At 38.1% G+C, this 20806-nt stretch overlaps 1 protein-coding gene across 4 annotated transcripts in view; it reads right to left on the bottom strand.

The window, feature by feature from the left end:
* The window catches only part of pkn2a (protein kinase N2a), a 58385-nt gene extending 38010 nt beyond the window's left edge, over positions 1-20375 (bottom strand). For 2 of the 4 annotated variants that reach the window (XM_079243611.1, XM_079243612.1), the window contains exons 1-2: positions 20160-20375; positions 2838-3002 (exon numbers count right to left, since the gene is read on the bottom strand). In XM_079243611.1, coding sequence (XP_079099737.1) covers positions 2838-3002; positions 20160-20321 — 327 coding nt within the window. In that variant the 5' untranslated portion in view covers positions 20322-20375. Of the gene's footprint in view, positions 1-2837; positions 3003-7828; positions 7957-20159 lie in introns of those variants that run through there. The other 2 variants (XM_079243613.1, XM_079243614.1) reach the window with 1 other exon arrangement.
* Between the last annotated feature and the right edge of the window lie 431 nt (positions 20376-20806).

Below are 20806 nucleotides of genomic sequence, written 5' to 3'. Positions count from 1 at the left end.
GGAGCTGAGAAGGGGGCTGTGTGCGTGTGGGTGGATGATTGACATCTATTAAACTCCGAGCTGCCTGTAGCTACGAGCTAACCGAACTAACAGGAGCTAACAAGCTAACGGAGGTAAGCGGGTTAAAGCAAAGTTATGCGGGTAACCAGCTGAAAATCACTGTTGTGCCTTCTCGCAGCGGGATATCGGGTGCCTGTCAATCAAAAGGACACACACCTAAATATGTCAAATTTCCAGATGAAATTACTTTCAAACGGCCGAGTTAGAAAAAATTCACCCCCCCCACAGTTGTCATGAAGGTAAACCTGACCTGTTAAACCTAAAAAGGAATATTTAACCAGGCTGTAAACATGTTTATTTCTGCTGTGAAGTTGGTCTTTTTAACATGGGAGTCTATGGGGATTCTCTGTTTTGGAACCCCTAGTGGATGAAGGGGGTAACTGCAGTTTTACGCACTTCTGCATCGGCTTCAGCTTTAACCACTGGAAGTTGCTGCTTGGTTGTGTTAAAGGTGGAAAAAATTAAAAATAAAAACGAGGCAGGCCGGAATGGGAGCTGACGAGGCCTGCTGTGCTGTGGTGGATGCTGGAAACCTCAAGAGGAAATCCACGCTCCTCGAAAGAGCTCAAAGTGAAACCCTGAGAGGAGGAAGGGTAGGTTGAAACCTTCGCCATGAATCACCAGTGATTTGATGATGAGAGGAACTTACTGTGGTTTGATTAAGTGTTTCAGGCTCCAGACCAACATTCTGCACTGGTGCACCAAACTTTGCCATTTGGCAGCACCCAAGTGTCACTCTAAGCGCCAATTTTTGATGCCATTTTAATAAAATCTTTTGATCATCATCCAAAGACAAAGTTAAAGGTTTGGCTTCACTGAACTGAGTAAAATTAAACAATTCAAACTCTTAGACAGATCACTAGGTTGTGCTGCTTCTGGTAAATTTCCATCCCCTCGTTTTAGATTTTATCTTCATCAGAATTACCCACCTGGACTTGAATTGTTTAAAAGGAAGCTTCTCTGTGGTTATATTTTATGCCACGTTCATGGCTCAACCAGTTTGTTTTTGTCAGCCTCTTACCCGGGCTGAGCTTCAGGACCAGTTTTCCTTGTTCATTTGGCTCAGGCATCATGAAAAAAAAATTCCACATCAGCAAATTACATAATATAAAATCTTTTGAAAATTCAGCCTTGATGCCACACGCATGAATCAGCTGATCACACTTCCGTCAGCAGAGACACAGAGCACGTCGGAAAACACGTCGAGCAGATAAAATGAGACAAAAATATCTAAACTGTCCCAGTGAGGTGAAAATCGGGGTGGGTGGAGTATTTATCCTGTTCCAGTTTTACACCGAGAACTTCCGTCTCCATCGCAGGATCGCGCACTGCTGAACAAGCTGATTCTAACATCAGTTTTTTCTGGGTTGTATTACGGCTAAAAATACATCCAATAGCTTTTATTAACGTCAGCATGAATTTAAAGACCACACTGAATAAAATAGTCTTCATCAGTACATTTAAAAAATGTCAAATGTTTTATTGTGCGGAGTATTTTGGTCGGTTTGTTTTTTTTTTTACCTTTTTTGATTCATGGAAAACTGGTGAACTTTGGAAATGCAACGGGACATCACAGCCGCATCTAGCTGTCACATGATTAAGTAAGGCTGCTCTTTTATTTTCACATGTCCAACTCATAGACTGTATATAGAGATGGACGGAGCCTCTGTGACGTCACCTGTAGGTTTCTGAAGAGCTGAACTGAAGCTCGGTGGGCGGTTCCTGCCATCACCATCTTGGCAGTGGCATGCGTGTCGTCTCGCCCGGAAAATACATATATGGGCAAAGAGGTGGAGCTGTGAGCGTCATGGTGGATGATTGATGTCTAGCGAAATCTGAGCTGCCTGTAGCTAAGAGCTAACGCGGAGATAACCAGCTAACAGAGTTAAGTGGCCTAAAGCTAAGTCATGTTGATAACCGGCTAAAGACCGCGGTTGTTCTACGTTCTTCATACTTGAAGCGGGAGATCGGGTACCTGTCAATCAAAAGGACACGCCCCTAAAAATGTCAAATTTCGAGATTAAATTACTTTTAAACGGGCGAGTTAGAAACAAATTCACTCCCCCCACAGTTGTCATGAAGGTAAACCTGATCTATTAAACCAAAAATGGATTTTTGTACCAGGTTGTAAACATGTTTATTTCTGCTGTAAACATGTTAATTTCTGCTGTAAACATGTTTTTTTTCAGCTGTGAAGTTGGTCTTTTTAACATAGGGGTCTATGGAGATTCGCTCTGTCTTGCAGCCTCTAGTGGATGAAGGGGGAACTGCAGTTTTACTTACTTCCGCATAGGCTTTACTTTTAACCGCCGGAGGTTACTGTAGTTAATAATGAATCCCAACCCCTTCTCCTTGACCTGTTTTTATTTTTTAATGCCTTTAACAGTTGCCTTTACTTATGTATTTAAACAATGTCTTTAACTATTCTTAGTTTGGTCATTTTCAGTCACGGTGTCATCCTCTGAACTCAGGCGAGGAAGAGATTCAGGGAGATATAAAAAAAAAAAAAAAAGCCAGAAACATGTTTGATGAACCACAAACAAAATTAGCTGCACTTGAACAATGTTGGTTCCACTTTAAAGCTGTTTTTGTTTGATCTGTATACAAGTACACAGAACTACAAAAACAGACAAAAAGAGTAAATTGTGGGTGGGATCACAAATCCAATTATAAGTGCAGCCGTATAAACTGAGCAGACTCCATTTTTGTGCTTTCTTGCATCAAAAAGGCAACGCTGTGGAAGCGCCGCATGGTTCTGTTCATATATATTGTTTTACCTTGCGCAGGTTCTCAGCGCCTTCCTTAATCTTGAGTTCCTTGCGGATCTCCCGGCGGATTTGCTCCTTGATCTCATCCAGCTTCTGCTGAACCATGGTGTCAGACAGGTCCAGGTTTTGTCCCAGACCGAGTCGCTCCGCCACCAGCTGGCCTCTGGCGTCCCCCTGGAGGAAAACACCACAGAAGGGGGGGTGAGTACAGGAGATAAGGAGTTCAGCAAGGAAAGTCATGGATGGCGGAAAAAATAGCATAAAACTAACTGGTTTTAATCAAGTATAAAACTGGCAAGAAGAAAAACCAACAAAGAGCACCACGACATGAAGGTGTCAGCTACAAAATGTTTTATTTTAATAGAGGTATCATCTAGTCAGGCCTGCAGGATAGTCCAAACATGAACGCTTCTCTTGGAGACGTTTAAACACCAAGCTGGAGACCAAAAGCAGACAGATGCACCAGGATTTTACAGCAAATTAAACTTATTACAGAGATACTTCTCCTGGTTTTACATCTGGGGTTTTTTTTTTTGGTTGCTTATCGATCCAGGGGATTTTTTTTTTCCTTTCCTTTTTTTTTTTACATAATTATTTCAATCATTTTTATTCATTTATCCATTTATGTATCAACATTTACCAATTTATTTACCATTTTAAATAAATATGACATCAAGGCTTTTTCTTAATTAAGTCTATTTAATTTCAAACAGGACACCAAATGTTATATTTTGCCAAGTGCAGAGTGATGAAAGCTTCATTTACTTTATTCTTAAATACATTTTTAAATTCTTTTAATCATTATAATTTACTATTATGTTCATCCAATTATTTATTTATGCATTTCCTTAGCTAGGCGTTATCACAAAGTAAAAACCTGATGATATTTACTTTGTTTGTTGATTTCATACAGGATAGAAAATACATTTTCCCAACTGCATTTTCATAAATTTATCTTGTTAAGTCTGCACAATTTTTGTCCATCCATCTATCCTGTAGACAGACAGATCACACTTATCAAAAAGTCTTTTTTAATCAATTATTACATTTATGTACTTATTTAACTCAAGAAAATGCTACATTTTTACTTAATTCATAAAAATAGAAGTGACATCTTGAGCCAATCTGGAAAAACTAAGTAGATTGACAGCAACTAGTGATTATGGAGTAATAATTCATAACATCAATTAATTATTATTATTAATACCAGGTAAAATTACTTAATTTATTTTTAGTAAAAAATATCCTGCTCACAAACGTAAGATCTGCACATTTAACTCATAAAAAACCACCAACAGCATAAAGAAAAAGCTTTCATAAATCCACATTTTTGTAGCTTGAAAAGCATATTAAAATAACCCAAATGATTTTATTATAAGGGCTAGGATGCTAAATAAACAATTATTTATACAATTTTTTTTTTTCTTAGACTGGACTTTTTTTTAAAAAAAAGTCTAATTTATGAATAAAACAAATAGCAGTAGTTTAATACATTTTCCGGTCGGGATAAAGAACCGAAGGAAAAAGAAAAGTCAGCTTCCGGGTTGTTCTTGTTTGATTAATCTCTGTCAAAGCAACAATAAGTCATGTCAATTTTTCATTTATTTTAAAATATTAAAATAAATACAATAAATAAATATTTAAATAATAATAAATATTTAAATGCAATAAATAAATATTAAAAACTAAATAAATATTGAAAACTAAATAAATAAATAAATAAAAATAAATAAATATAAAAATAATAATATTGAAAACCAGAAGCAGGACAGTATTCCCTTTCCTCAGCCAGTACTTGGGTGGTACTGAAGCCAGTACTTCAGTACCATCCAAGTACTCCACTTCTGCTTTTCCAACTTCCGTCTGCATTCTGTCAACATTGCTTTATCTTTAAACACAGAAAATCTATTTTTGACATCTTCGAATTGATACAGAGTCTTCTGTGTTTGGATTTCTGGCATCCGTTCTTTAAGTTCGCGGTTTTTGGTGGCAACGATAGTTTTACTGGACTCCAAGTTAAAAACCTGGATGAAGAAGCTGCTTTACTGTGTCTTAAGACTGAAGCCGACACCTGGATGAAAATGGTTAAGTGGTTAGCTGGGACAACACCTTGGTTAAAACTTTACAACATGAGATTATAGTTTTATACTTTAGCTTATAAATTTGCCCCCGCTTGTTGCTTTTAGGACTCTCAGAACTCCAGTCTCTTTGTGTCTGACAAGCAAACCAGGACAAGCACTGCTTTCCCCACCCTAACTGCATGAAACTCTGTTGTGATTTTACAAAAATAAAATAAAGATTCAAAGACGGGCGCTCCTAATGCCTCTCTAGCCTGAACTGATTTCACTACTAACCGTAATATTATGTGGTACAGTTAAATAGTCATAAATTTTCCTTAATATCACTTTCCGTGGAGGATAAAGTCTAATACAAACAGTATGATCAGCACAAATTGGAACAAAAACATGAACATCTGCGTGTCAGAACTTGTGCTGCTTTGTTGCGATTACATGCGAGTTACATAAGAGGTGTGCACATCAACTTATCTGGGGATTTTATTTAAAACGTTTGTCCAAACTTTACAAAAGCCAGTGACAGGTTAGGTTGGTTCAAATCAGACAACAACCATACTTACATTCCTCTGTTATAGCTAGCTTAAGTTACCATGTTTTTCATACAACATTTTTAGTAACAATACAGCGAACCAGTCATAAATACAAGTCAAAAACAAGTAGCTCTACGGTGGAGAGCACTTAGGTTTTCTCCTCACTTCTGTCTTTTTCTACTTACAGCACACTTTCTCCTTTGTGTGATACAGTAAGTGCAAATGTTCTGTTACTGGGTTACATTATAATAGTATTTATCCAAGATTAAACATTGTTGGCGGACCATTTGCAGCTTTATATTCTTGTACAACGAGAGTTGGACTTACAGCGCCATGCGGCGCATTAACATTAATTTATATAGATGAAACAAAAACCTTTTTTATATATTTGACTCAGCATCAGGTTGAGGGAAGCGACAAAGTTTGTTGGACAGAAGTGAAGTCTTTGTGTAAGTGGCTAAAGGTTGCAGTTCCTCCCTCATCCACTAGGGGCTCCAAAAAAGCAAATCCCCATAGACTCCCATGTTAAAAAGACCAACTTCACAGCAGAAATAAACATGTTTACAGCAGGAATAAACATGTTTACAGCAGAAATAAACATGTTTACAACCTGGTACAAAAAATACTGTTGGTCATTTATTTAAATCTCATATTTACTCATACTTAGAGGTGTGCCCTTTTCATTGACAGGTGTCTGATATCCCACTGCAAGAAGGCACAGTGTTGCACAACCAACAACTTGACTTAACTACCTCAGTTAACAGGTTAGGGTTAGCTCCAGGTTAGCTCAGTTAGCTCTAAACAAGATGTCAATCATCCACCACCATGCTCACAGGCCCTCTCAAGTCAATTTCTTTTTATTTTCCCACAGTGACAACAAGCGTTATGCTGCCAAGAAGGCGACGGCAGCTTCAGCTTTTCAGAAACCTACAGGTGACGTCACGTCCATCTTCCATAAAATATGGTTTCTTTTACAGGTTCTTTCACACTCGTCAGCGTGGAGGAACCTGTAGAAGAAACCATATTTATTTCAGATATGTTGTTTCCGTTCTTGTATTATTTAGATAGCAGCTAGCTGCTAGATGTATTTCCTCAGTTTCTAAATTCTCTTCTCGGGTTGAAAAGAAATATTTAAAAACTATTCTCATCATGTAGTTTCCAGAAAGAATGCTCCCAAGTCCAGATAGAGGTCCTTTCCATCTCTTCTCTATGAAAGAATTCCAAATGTTTAAATGTTTATTTATCATTTACAGAAAAGAGGGATTTAGTCAAAATAAGCCTTCTTGTCCATCTATCTTTGTTTCTAAATTATTTTCAGACGTTGGCCTTAAAAGACAGAAACAGATCAAACTTCGAGATCTATAAAAAGGGATGTTCATGCAATTTCACATGTTGGGAATTTAATTAGCATATAACAATCTGAATATTTCTCTGATATTACAATTACAGCAGTAAAATGTATAAATGAATACTACAGCTGGTTCAATCCAGGACAGCAGCCTCAGTACGCGCTGCCTTCACTGCTGTCAACTCCCACTGACCTGCATCCTTAAAGCCATCACCTTAACTTAAGAGGGATTAGCAGTCACTTCCTGAATGCTACAGATTTACAGGTCACTATGAATACACACTGTCGTTCCATTAGTTCATTTTGGGATAACATGACATTACAGAGCGTGTCAATCTAAGTTCTCTGACTTCATCTTTTCTTATGTTATTCTGACAAACCCTTTAAATTGTGACCCAGAGTTCAACACACAGCTCACATTGTTCAAACTTAATCCCATACAATCTTCACTGCCTAGATAAAAGTACAATAAATACAAATGAATGTGTCATAGAGTAAACAAATTGACAATGTGGATAGAGGTGTACTAGAAGATTTTTATTATAGATAATCAAATATATAGGTTGATATCCAATTATAAATAAGTGAATGAATAGTTTACATGACAGGATGTAACATGAATAAACATTACATCCATGCATTTACTTCTGTAAAAATGGATGTAAAGAGATGAATATGTAAATAGCTTGTCTTCCAGGATTGAACTAAAGCGTTGATGTACTATGTAACTTTTTACAAGTTTTTGTTTTTGATATTATAATTGTGCCGGACCCCAGGAAGAATAGCTGTAGCATGCTACAGCTAATGGGGATCCTTAATAAACTAAACGAAACCTTTTCTTACTTGGAATTTTCCCTCGGGGAGGAATAAAGTATCTATTTATCTATTTGAGCTCCTTATTGTCATGGATTTCTGGAAAAATTGTATGTAAACGCAACATAAAACACAGTGAAAAAGGTGAGAAATGCAGCTTTAGTCCATTCCATTATTAAAACTGGCTAATGAATGGATGCCTGAATTCGGCAGGAAAAACCTCTCCTGACTTACCATAACGTCATCTGTTTCAGCCAATTCCATCTCTAGATCAGTAGGACAAACAATTCCACGCATGATCTGCTGACCAGTTAAACCATCATAATGTCCAGCTTCTGTTGTCCAACAGGAGTAATCGTATCCTCCGATGCAAAGGTTAGACTACAGCCAAGCCAGACTGAAGTCTCAGTCATTCAATCTGCTAATATCCGCTTTTCTCCAGCTCTCTCACTTTGGGTTTTCTCACACAGCCCATTGACATAAACAGGGAAGATAAACCGTCTTGAGCAGCGACGGCCAAATCCTTCTTAGCTTCTCACTCGGTGAGGTCAGAGGAGCCCAGAATGGGACCTAATCTCACGCCAGGGAGGACTGTCTAAAATTAACCCCAGTTAAAAACACAACACTGGCAGCCTGTTGCTGCTCCCCTGAAAAGCAACTTCTGTCAAATTGTGCCACCAAAGAGGAATTAAAAACTAGAAAGACCAGAGCTGGAGTTCACCGTTAGTGCAGATGATGCTTACAGCTGAAGTTATCCGTTTAAAGCAGGCACTGCTGTCCATCACCACCAGCTGAGTTTCCATTCATTTGCATTGCAAAACCTGAAGATGTTTTTCAGAAAAACGTTCAGAAATCCAGATACTGAGGATACAATTCATCCACACTAAGGGTGGGAAAATTGAATCGAAAAATTTTAAAATCAGGACTTTTTTTGCTTCACAATTTTAGAATCTTTTTTTTTTTGTTTTAAAAAAAAAAAAATTTTTTTTAATCAAATAAAAATAATCCATTTTATATATATATATATATATATATATATATATATATATATATATATATATATTCATTTTTGTCATTTTTATTGATCTTTTTACTTGTCCTCTTGAGCATTATAGGAGCAGAATGATGCTCTGGCTACTGTGTTGTTTTTTTACCTAATTTAAATCAAGAAAATTACTCGCAAAAAAAAAAGTTTTACACATTTATTTTTAATCTACAAAAATCAGCAATATCAAAGAATTGTGAGACTAGCAATTTAAATCGAATCGGCACCCAAAAAATTGGAATCAAATCTAATCGGGATAAAAGCATATCGTCACAGCCCTAACATTTACTTATCTTCGTCTATAAAAATCTTCTTAATTAATACCCATGATAACACATGGTCATTTTTAAGGCCGCAACAATTTGTCAACAAAGTCGGCAATGAAAATTCATCAACGCGTCACGTTATAAACGCCGTAACGGCTTTGCTAATAAAACGCTGCGTCATGCGACTTAACGCTGTTTACCAACCACGGCTTTTCAGACAATATAAGAACTCTAAACACCAAGTAAATGACACAAAGCACCACAGGAAGTGCTGGGGGTAGTATTGTCATTTTGTGCAGCGTCTTTGTTTAAACAACGAAGAAGAAACTGACGGCGGCGCAACCTATTTCCAAAGTTTGTAGATATTTCACGCTAAACAAAGTGTCAAACAGGTGAAATGTGTCGTCTGCCACGCCGAGTTTGGCGTACCACAGCAGCATGACAGTCATGCATGAGCATCTGGAAGGAAAGCAACCCGGTAGTCATGGTTTCCAGTGTTCCGGTAGGGAAAGTTAGCGTTAGCGAGTAGCGATGTGCTGTTGTTACCTCTGCCAAAGAGGTCATGTTTTTACTGCCGTTTATCTGTTTGTGTTCAAGAACACAAAAAAACAGAAGTTAAGGATAGATTTTCATGAAATTTTCAGGAGTTGTTGGAAATGTAATAAGGAAGAAGTGATTTGATGTTGGTGGTGATCCGGATCACCGTTTAGATTCAAGAATGTTTTAAAGGATTCTGGCCCTTGTTTACCTACAAAACAGGCTTTTTCAAGATGTAAATAATCATTTCGATGCAATTCTACAAAAATTAAGAGGTTAAAATATTTATAAATATTGTGTTTTCCTTTTGAGGCAAATTCTGTACAGCTTGGATATGACACTATAGCTAAGTTTGAATTTAAAAAGAAAAAAATAATAGTAGTAAGCTGTTAAGCTTAAATTTAATATTCAACTGGTTCAGGAGTTGTTCTTTTAACTTACTAAAGGACATTATGTTGTGACTGACTGGGAATCAGAGGGACATTCATATGATGCAAATGAAGAGAGTGGGCTAAAACATACTGGAGCCTGTAAAAAGAGCTGCATCAACTGGAAGCACATATGGAGGGCCGGACAGAAATAATTGTGATTAATCGAAAAAATTATTTACAGATTAGTCAATTATTAAAATAATCGTTAGTTGCAGCCCTGGTCATTTTTCTTAAATTTAAAAAAAAAAACAAAAAAAAAAAAACTGAAAAGACTCCAAAAAAAATATTCACTAAAACCTTTTATTCACATTTTTCAGATGTTTTAGTGCAAAAGGGAAGAAATATATGATCAAAATGCTTTTAAATAACTAAAATGTTTTATTTTATTTTGTCCCAGTTTTACATCTTCATGTTGATTAAAATTGTTCTACAAACTACAAAACATTTATTTAAAAGAAGTATCAAACAAAAAAAAATACAGTTTTGCACATCATAATTAGAGTAGCATGTACATTTCCACAAGTGTACTAGGGCTGCTCGATTATGGCAAAAAATTATAATCGCGATTCTTTTGACTGAAATTGAGATCCCGATTATTTAACACGATTATCCTTTTATCTTTAACAACATGAATTTTTTTTAACATTAAATCATGAGTTTTTAAAAAAAGTCTTTAGGATTCCACATATTTTAGAAAACAAACAAGTAACATGAAGCTTTGTCTTGACAAAGTGCAAATACTGATGTAAACTGAATAGATAAATATAAGTAAGGATTAAACAACGCTGCGCGTCGTGTTCTCGACTCGGCGTAGGGCATTATAACCGTCTAACACACGGTTACGAGTTGTTTAATTCACTTACACCACGGTAGCACACAGTTAATATTTTATGACAAATTTGTATTTCTTTTCTACAACATTTGCTGAAGTATACAAACTATTTTACGTTGGCCTGGATGTACGTTTTATACCAAACAACCGCTGTCAGGCTGCAGCGCGTTTCTCTCATTCACCTGTTAAAAGACGGCTGATCTGAACCAGCTGGTTAACGCGTTGCTATGGTAACCCCCCGTAACGGAGGGATGTTACAGTGTTTAACTGGCCGAAATATGTATAGGAAAATAATGCAGCCAGTTGTCACTGACAATGGTATAAACTATGTTTAGGTGAACTTCCACAACCTACTGCAGTTATTCTACATGGACCTGCAGCCGGAGCCGACTGAGACTGGCCGCCTGGGAGTGCTTTAGGACGGGAGAGGCTCCCGCTGCTCCTTCCTTACAGTAACTGCAGAACAATATGTGCCTTCAAGTCAGTCGCCAAAACACCAGAAAAGTCTCTAATAACTCCAGTAAAAGCTGCTAGATTTGTTGCTTTTAACAAAAAAGTCTCCAGATTTAGCGAGAAAGTCTCCAAGTTGGCAACAGTGTCTGAATGAAAGCAAAGCGGCTGTGGGAGGAGTTTACAGCACAGCGCTGCAACGCCAGAGACGCTCGATTAGCAGCTGAAGACAGCAGGAGAGGAAACTGCAGAGAGAAAAATAATCACACCCTTTTATTTTTATCATCGTTGAAAACCCAGATCGTAGTTGAGATTAAAATCTGATTAATCGCCCAGTCCTAACGTGTGGTAGTCCTGACAACCTGAACTCATCAATACAAACTGAAGTCACATTGATTACAATAGAAAGAAAGCAGAAACCTCCCTGACTTGGAAATATTTTAGATATATAACAGAAAATCTAGTTAATATCTTTTATGTCATTTTCACATTTTCCACATGCGGTCCGGATTGGAGCTCGGACCCGTTTTGGTCTCCAAACTGGTTTTTTTTGTTTGTTTGTTTGGTTGGTTTTTTATTATAACCCCTGTTAAGAAGAAAGTAGAAACAAAATTAAAAGCTATTTAACCAGTCAAATCACTGAATTTAAGAGAAAATGGAAGACTTCAGTTTTTCACGACTACAAATAAAAATGACATTTTGAAATGTGGCATCAGGTCACAACAGGTTAAATAACTAACCCAAGGTAGAGCAGTGAAACAACAATGTGTTTGCTGAGAAGAAGGATTTCCATCACCTTAGCCATCCCCTCCAAAAACCATAAAACACTCTTTCCTCCATGGGTGCTCACTTCAGAGGAAAGGATAGTTTGCACATATCCAGAGGCTCCTTGATGACTCATAGGTAAAATGGAGGTCATGACTTGCCAGAGGGAGAGAGGCGAGGGGTGGTGGTGGTGGTGGTGGGAGAGGGGGGGGGGGGGGGGGGGGGGGGGGGGGGGGGGGGGGGGGGGGGGGGGGGGTGTCTCTCCCTTTAGGCCCTGCCCTGCAAAGCTTGACTGCTCTGCTGCTGTTTGCCCAGTGTGGTGAGAGGACAGCATGAGGACACACAAATGGTCCTATTTTACTGTGCAACAATGCAAGGAAATCTAAGAAAGGCCAATCAGATAAGACGGGAATTCATCAGCTGAAAAAGACCCTGGTTTTAATTTGACATCAAACAAAAAGAGTTTGATTGAAAGTAAGAGGATGGGCACCGATTTCCACAGTTAGCTCCTTCTCCTGTTTCCCCAACCCCGCTGTTTTACATGTAGGGGCTTTAGCATGTTGTCTCGCTTTAAAGCATGTCAGGAGGGGGAAACCCGTCATACCAGGAACTTGAAACTTATCAGGTTCACAGACAAGTGAAGCAAGAACTGTAAGCAAATGTTTCCAGACATACAACACAGAGTTTATGACGGATGGTGGGAACTGCTGTGAGCTTGTTGCTCTGTGAAATGTTGAAGCAAACAAGGATCTTTTAAATAAAATGTGACTTAAACCCTGTAAAGAACCAAAGCAGTTGCAAAGTCCTTAAATGCAACAATAGATGCTTAATTCTCTGGGACATAAAACTAAATTATGATATGAAGACAAATATGGGTCAAAACTTCAAGTGTAAGCAGGTTAACTTACTTTTAAGCTCCATGCAAGCTAATAGGACGATGGAAAGTTGAGGCCACTTTCTAAGTTCATGCTTATAGCATTTCTGCACGAGGCCTGTGTGTGTCGACAACCCGACACCGAGCCTATCTTACCCCACCGTTTGCTGCAGAGCGGAGGCCAAGGCCTTGAGCTCTGCTGTGGTCAAAAATAGCAACGCCAGGCAATAAACAACCATCGTGCTAGTGCAAACCTCACACGAGCGTTACACATATCCCACCATGAGTCGAACTGTATGTTGTGTCTTTGTGCCTCAGATAAGAGGTCATTTCTGTCGAACACAGAAAGACAGTGTCCACAGGAGCAACACGGGGGAATAAAATGTTTCTGAGTGATTTACTCAACTTATGGACGTTCCCTTCTGTCCTAGCGCTAATATGACTCAAGCCCTTCTCATCTTGTATTATAATTCTATCAATTAAACTTTATTTCTTTAGTAATTCCACACAAGGCTTAACAACATGGGTGTCAAACTCCTTTTAGTTCAGGAGGCACATAGAGCGTAATCTGATCTGCAAGTAGGCCGGACCACTTAACAGCATAATAAAATCCCAAATGTTTTCCTCTGGTTGACTGCAAAGAACTACTACGAGGTTATCAAACTGTTTACTATCCTTTTGGAAAATTTATCAGGAAAAAACTGAATTTTCTTGAGAAAAGTAAGTGCAGCTTTAACAATATTTTGCTTCACTTTATCGTCAACATGTGGATTAAATCTTAGAAAACACAATAAATAAAATAATCTATCACTTAATCTAATTTAATAACTTTTACAGAGCTGTTTTAGATGTAAGTATGTGTAACACTTCCACATCTGTGCAGTTTTCCCCATCCATCTGAGCAACTGGACCAACTCACCTCACAAACTCAAGTCTGATTCATCATGTACAAAACATGTACAAAGAGATAAAACACATTAAATCCATATCTAGTAAATGTATTATAATAAATATAAGAAACATAAACCCTGCCATTAAAAAAAATTCCAGCAAACTCCTTAATGCCTGTCGCACAGCTGTGATAAAAAGCTTTTTGTTTATTTTTTTTTTCTTTTTATTTACCATGTAATATTTACCTGTTTATTTTCCTGATACTTATTGTCAATTTAATATTTAACTGTATTTTACAGTATTTTAGTTTTCTTGTTTTTTTACATTATTAATTTCAAGACAATCACAAACATTTAAAGTTAGCGTAGGAGATCCTGAAAAATGATTCCAGCAATTATTCCAGCAAAATACCCCCCTCCCCAACAAATAGCATACATATGTGTAACCCCAAAAAGTTTTATTTACTATATAATATTTCCTGGTTTATTTTCCTGATACTTTCAGGAGATCCTGGACAATTATTCCAGCAAAAAAATACACAGTTCACAATTTACTTAGACTTCCCCAACAAAAAGCACAGACGTGTCTAACGCCAAAACGTTTCAGGAAGCAGGATTATTGTAAATTAAATTTATCTTACATTAATAGAAAAAACACTGGATTTTTTATGGCTGTCAAAGTTAGCGTCTCTATGATGCACATTTCAGTCTAATTTATTTTAATCTGCAAGAAATAATCAAGCAATTTTCACAAACTCCTTCATTCATTATGCATTGATCCTCTCAGATCAGCCTCTGCCAGAAACAAACCAACAGAGAAAGCCCCGCCCCATGTCCCGCCTGCAGCTGCGTCTGATTGGTCAACTGCTAGCAGCAGTGATACTGAGCAGTGAAGGTGGGTGTGGCTTTCTGCTCGTGAATGTGTGCAACCGAAAGAAGATGACCAATCACTGAGTTCCTCCACCGTGACGTCACTAAAATGTCAACGGAAAAAAAGAAAATAAATCTAAAACCAATAGTTTCCGTCACCATGGAAACCAATGCTGGAAAACTAAAAAAAAAAAAAAAAAAAAAAAAAAAACGCCGCTCATATTTCGGATGAGTATTCATTTTTAACGATGCATTTAACAACAAATTTACTTATCTTGCGTCATATTTAAATCCGAATAAGGGCACTTTGCCACAACTGTGAAGATAATCTATCAAAAATAACCATCTTCCTCACTGATGCAGACAGTGACAAATTTGCAGCCTTACATTTGACCTAATCTAGCCAAATATTGGCTCTCATTTTGTCGCCTTAATAAGCCTCCAACCGTGCATGAAGGTGGCCCCCCCACCAACAAAAACGTATGAAAATAGTCTTAATCGTTTGTGCTGAAACAATTAGCATGAATAAATAATCTTTATATCTCAAAAACTCTGAGAACACATGGTTTGTGCACAAAAAGTGGCACGTGCAGATGGGTTGGGGGGATAAAAGGCAGCTGAGTTTGATAGACGTACCACCATCCAATCGTTTAGAGCGGGGCCGGTTAAAATGATTGGATGGTGTTTTTTCGGTCCTGTGTGCAGCACAGATGACAAAACCTTTTTATTTTTGTTGGAACAAGGTATGTACCGACCCACTTTTTGGAAGTTCCGATCCGATACCGATATCTGAATCTTGAATATCTGCCGATACCAATATTTGCTGAAACTAAATCTGTTTATGTGAACATTATTGTGACTATTGTTATAACTGGTTATAACTGTGTAAGATTTCATTAGGATAACGATTCCTTGCTAAAAAGCTGAATGTTACCGATTTGGCAACGTAGGAGAATACGTAGCGTGGGAATGCTTTTTTTCTGGTGTGTGGCGGCTCTCTTCTTGTCTCAGTATGCTCTTGTTGAATGAAAATAGTCTGGAAGACGACTGTTTTAGTGTAACAAAAAAAGTCACATTTTTACATTTAAGGCATTTATTTCTTTTAAAACACGTCCGAAGCATGTCATCTAACACACCTGTGCTAGCTTGACTTGTGTGGTATCGAGACACTTTTATTAATACCAAGTACGTGTACACACGCTTGGTATTGAGCCGATACCGATGCTGGTATCGGTACATCCCCAGTTGGAACGTTTCATGAACCGACAGCTTTCCGGACGTGAAGGTGATTTTCAGCAGTAGAGTAAAAATATCCCCGATGCCATTTTTTAATTTACCAGGCCCATTTCAGGAACCCTGATTGGAGCTTCTGGCAGGTAAGTTTTGCCCCCTGAGCCGTTCGTTTGACACCCCCACTTTACAAGCTTTGCATGATTAAAATGTTACGTTTGTCGGGACTATAGACATCTACTGGTAAAGACGGGCACAGCAATGACATCATATACCAAGCAGGGTTGTGATTAGACGGTGTGTGTTAAAGATGGGGTAGGTAATGTTGCTCAGAGACATTTATTCTTTACTCTGGGTGAAGTGGTTCCTCATCCTGATAGTAGTCTATACATTCTGTAATCATGAACAATAAGAAATATAGTTAGACTTCTCAGTTTACTGTAAATCTGTAAAAACTCTGACCAATCCAAACATTCGGACCCAATTGAAGTTGTTCATTTTTTATATTTGGTAAGCTTCTTCTCCCGGCTCCCCTCCTCCCTCTCCAGCAGCGCGTACCTGATAGCCCCACTCTGCATATAAACAGCGTGTTAGGATGAAAATACAAAGTAATGAAGAAGAAACTCGGAAGGCAAACATGGCTGAGAAAATGCAGGAAGGATTTCCCGACCCGGCTTGGTTTATTTGCCTCCTCCTGCTAAACAGCCAAGAAAGAGAAAATCGTTGGTGGAAAAAGCTGCGAATAAAAAAATCTTGGATCACGTAAGGAGCAGAACCAGATGGAGGAGCCAAGACAGGGCTGCAACTTGCAGCTTGTTCTCAACGAATCAGCTGTTCAGAGATGTATCGTGTGATTGGTCGGACATTTGAGGGGGGCGTGGTTTACATGGAAACGCATGAAGCAGAAAGTTGCTGCGTCCGTATTTTTTGCTGATGCAGGTTAAACAGACAGTTTTAATAAAAAACAGATGGTCGAGGTGGCGAGAAAGACACAGACACGATCACATGCACAAACCATCCCGCCGTGGACGAAGTTGTTTATTAAATGTTCGGTAACCACGTTAGTTGCAGATGAACGCAGTGATCCCCGCTGCCGATGAAGCCTCCTGTGCAGCATGAACTGAACTGATAAAAAAACAACCTACTTCTTGTTCTTGCGGCATATCTAACAAGTTTTAGTGGCCAAAATCTTGTTTTCATCTTTTTCAGGTGCAGCGATGACTGAACTACAAGCAGGACCTGGAGTGTGACCACACTGCACCCAACATTTCACCGGTCCAGATGAACACCTTTAATTCTGACCCCCTACCCTCCTAACATGAACACTGTGATAAAAAGCCAAGAGATCTTCCCCTCTGATCTACGGCCGTACACCGTGTCGCTCTGAAATTAATCACAACAACAGACAAGAATCGTGGAAAACGTGAAATATGTGTTTGTGATCTATTTTCCTAACTAATTTCAGAGTTTTTTCACCGTGTCTGAGCTAAATGAAGCAGATAGAGGTGAATATGTTTTGACTGCTGCAGATCTTCCACGGACGATTAGCGGTGGCCAACAGGTTAGATAGAAAAATGAAGAAATCCAACACTAGCTCTAGAATAGACAACAGGTTGAGGTTAAGAAAACCCACAAAGATACTGGATCCATTTTAAGCCGTAATATGACTCAGAAATTACAACAATGACAGTGGATTTAGCCAATTTAACTGTGCATATTCCCATAATGTATTCCCACGCGATCGCCTAGATGTTTCCATGATGGACATGGCAACTGCACAATGGACATGGCAACTGCGCGATGGACATGGCGTCCGTGTGACAGATGTGATGTTATTTACAAACACCGGAGGAGGAGAAATACTCCGGCTGATCCTTGCTGGACTGTGAATGTTTCCATATTCAGCTTTCTGGGAGAGTTTAAAAAAAAACAAAAAAAAAAAAATGAAATTTCTGTCTGATTTCCAGCTGGTTGAAGTGAGAATCTGGATTTTTTTTATTTGCTTCACAATTTTAAAAATCAATTTTTTTTTGTGAAATAAAAATAAATAAAAATAGTTGATTACGAAATTTTAGTCATTTTTATTGATCTTTTTACTCATCTTCTTGGGCATCAAAGCAGCAGAATGATATGTTTTACACATTTTCTTTTTTTGGTTTTAATCTAGAACAATCAGCAATATCGAAGAATTGTGAGAATCGCAATTTAAATCGGATCGGCACCCAAAAAATTTGAATTGAATCGGGACACAAGCATATCGTCACAGCACTAGTGTTTACCAACACATGATCTCTGTCTGCAGACGTGCTGTCACCTGTGTGTGTGTGTGTGTGTGTGTGTGTGTGTGTGTAGGTATCATGCATGTAGCATCAGGGTGGAACTGAACACACAGAGCCGCTGTGACATGTCATCAATGTATTGATCATCACACAAAGTCTAAGTGTTATGATGAAAAGACAATCATTAAAATAAATTGAAACCAGCTGCTGAGAATGACGCTGTAAAAACTGGGATGCACCCAAATTAAAAAGGCACACCAGTAAAACCAATGCAAGAAGTTGTCTGGAGCTTTGACGTGCAATTACTTCTTCTTCTATGGTACTTTGGAGGCGTTACTCATCCCAAATGCTGCTCTAGCACCTAACAAAGAAATCACGGATGGTTCTCACTTCACACAGTTATTTGTCCATTCAGAGACACCGTAGTAAAAATGATGCTTCATATAGCAGTTGCCATAAATGTGGATATAAATTATTTACTCAAAGGATGTAAAAAATATCTTTTTAGTTCAATTGTTTTTTGGCAAAGGGATTAGATACAACATAAAAATACGGTTTTTAAATCATAAATTAGTTTCCAGACATTGACCTTTGATTATGTTACTATCTAGACATTTAATTATACCATATAAAACTGGACCAAGCAACAAAACCACCTGTCCTGAGTTAACAACAAAAGGAAACAAAAAGTTGTTTTCTGATTAGGCTGGTTCAGCTGTAGCATCGCTGACAAGAAAACAGCTTTTTTTTTTTTTTTTTTTTTTTATCTCATCGTAAGGTTTCAGTCTGTTCCACCACTTATCAATAACACACACTCATACTTAGCATTGTTGTTTTTACTTTTAGCTCCTAAAAACATCCCCAAATATTCTCATTTAACATCAATAATAGTACATGAGTAAAAGGCATGTTGTTAAACATCACATTTGTTAAAGTAAAGCTGGAGAAAAGGTATCTATTAGGTCTGACGTCACTCAGATGAAACCTTACTAATCAAGACTATTGATTCTTACTAAAAACAGGCATGTTTATATTTATTTTTATGTAAATGTATACAAGTCCTGGTTGCAGAGTTGCAGTTATAAACAGTCTGAAAAGTGCTTTAAAACTCCTGAATATAAGATTTGCATTTATTTATTGCTAATTTTATGAGCATGATCAGCATCTAAACAAGATAAATCCAGTTTACTCTGCTACAGACTGTGGGATGAGATGGTTTAACAGCCAGTAGTTAACCTAAAGTTAAAGCTAAAGTCTAGTTTCCTCCCAACACTAAATAATAAAGCTGTTTTTGGATTAGGCTGGTTCAGCTGTAGCATCGCTGACAAGAAAACAGCTTTTTTTATCTCAGCGTAAGGTTTCAGTCTGTTCCACCACTTATCAATAACACACACTCATACTTAGCATTGTTGTTTTTACTTTTAGCTCCTAAAAACATCCCCAAATATTCTCATTTAACATCAATAATAGTACATGAGTAAAAGGCATGTTGTTAAACATCACATTTGTTAAAGTAAAGCTGGAGAAAAAGTTACTATTAGGTCTGACGTCACTCAGCTGAAACCTTACTAATCAAGACTATTGATTCTCACTGGAAACAGGCATGTTTATTTTTATTTACATGTAAATGTATACAAGTCCTGGCTGCAGAGTTGCAGTTATAAACAGTCTGAAAAGTGCTTTAAAACTCCTCTTTACATTTATTTATTTATTGCTAATTTTATGAGCATGATCAGCATCTGAACAAGATAAATCCAGTTTACTCTGCTACAGACTGTGGGATGAGATGGTTTAACAGCCAGTAGTTAACCTAAAGTTAAAGCTAAAGTCTAGTTTTCCCTTCCAACACTAAATAACTACCTGTTAGAAACATTTCAGGATGTTTAGTTTGGATAAAAGTTTCCCAGGCCTCAATCCATGGAAATCTCCGGGACAGCGGGGTTTTTTGTAGGATCTATCGCAAACTTTTTACTCTAAAACAACCTTTTACAGCCACTGAGAGCGGACTTTAACTTATAAAAACTGATTGTAAACATGTTTATTTAAGTCCGGGGAAAGTTTGCGCACTTTTCGCTACAGTTGTCAACTTTTCCTACCTGCACGGAATCAGCAGCCATCTTGGTTTTCGCCTTTGAATCAAGTCCTACTGGGAGAGGTGGTGCTGGTGGGACTGGTGGGACTGGGACTCCAAAAACAGGACTGGTTTTAAGTTTCCCTCTCTGGCGACTAAAAGACGGGCCTGTTCTGACCAGAAGCATCGGTCATCTCGGGAACACGGGACGTCCCATGCCCTCTTCACGCTTCTTGCGGCTCATATGTGGAAAGCTGAATCACAAATCTGTCCCAGTTCAGTTGGAGAAAGAGGCGGTGGTTATGATGGGAGCGTCCGCCCAGAGGAGCGCCAGCGCTGCGGCGGGGTATGGAAGGCCGGTTGCGCCAAAAAAAAAAAAAAAAAAGTGCGTCAAAACGTCTTCAAAACGTCGACAACGCGCTCAGAACGCGTCGAGAACGCGGGATGCCAAAAACAAAGAAAACTTGACCCTGACTGGTCTGAACCTCATGAGGAACCCCATGAGGAACCTCATGCCGATATCCTGATCAAACGTGGAAAATATTGATCAGAGCGAGACAAAATCGTTCAGGCAACTGCATCAAATACATTTAAATAATAACTTTATATAATATTTTAATATAATTTAAATGAATGAATGCACGCTTACTCATTTATGGTAAAGATATGTGT

The sequence above is a fragment of the Telmatherina bonti genome (assembly GCF_933228915.1).
Source record: "Telmatherina bonti genome assembly, chromosome: 7".
Taxonomy (NCBI): domain Eukaryota; kingdom Metazoa; phylum Chordata; class Actinopteri; order Atheriniformes; family Telmatherinidae; genus Telmatherina; species Telmatherina bonti.
Note: the sequence above shows the minus strand (reverse complement) of the source record. Positions and strands in the feature narration are given on the sequence as shown.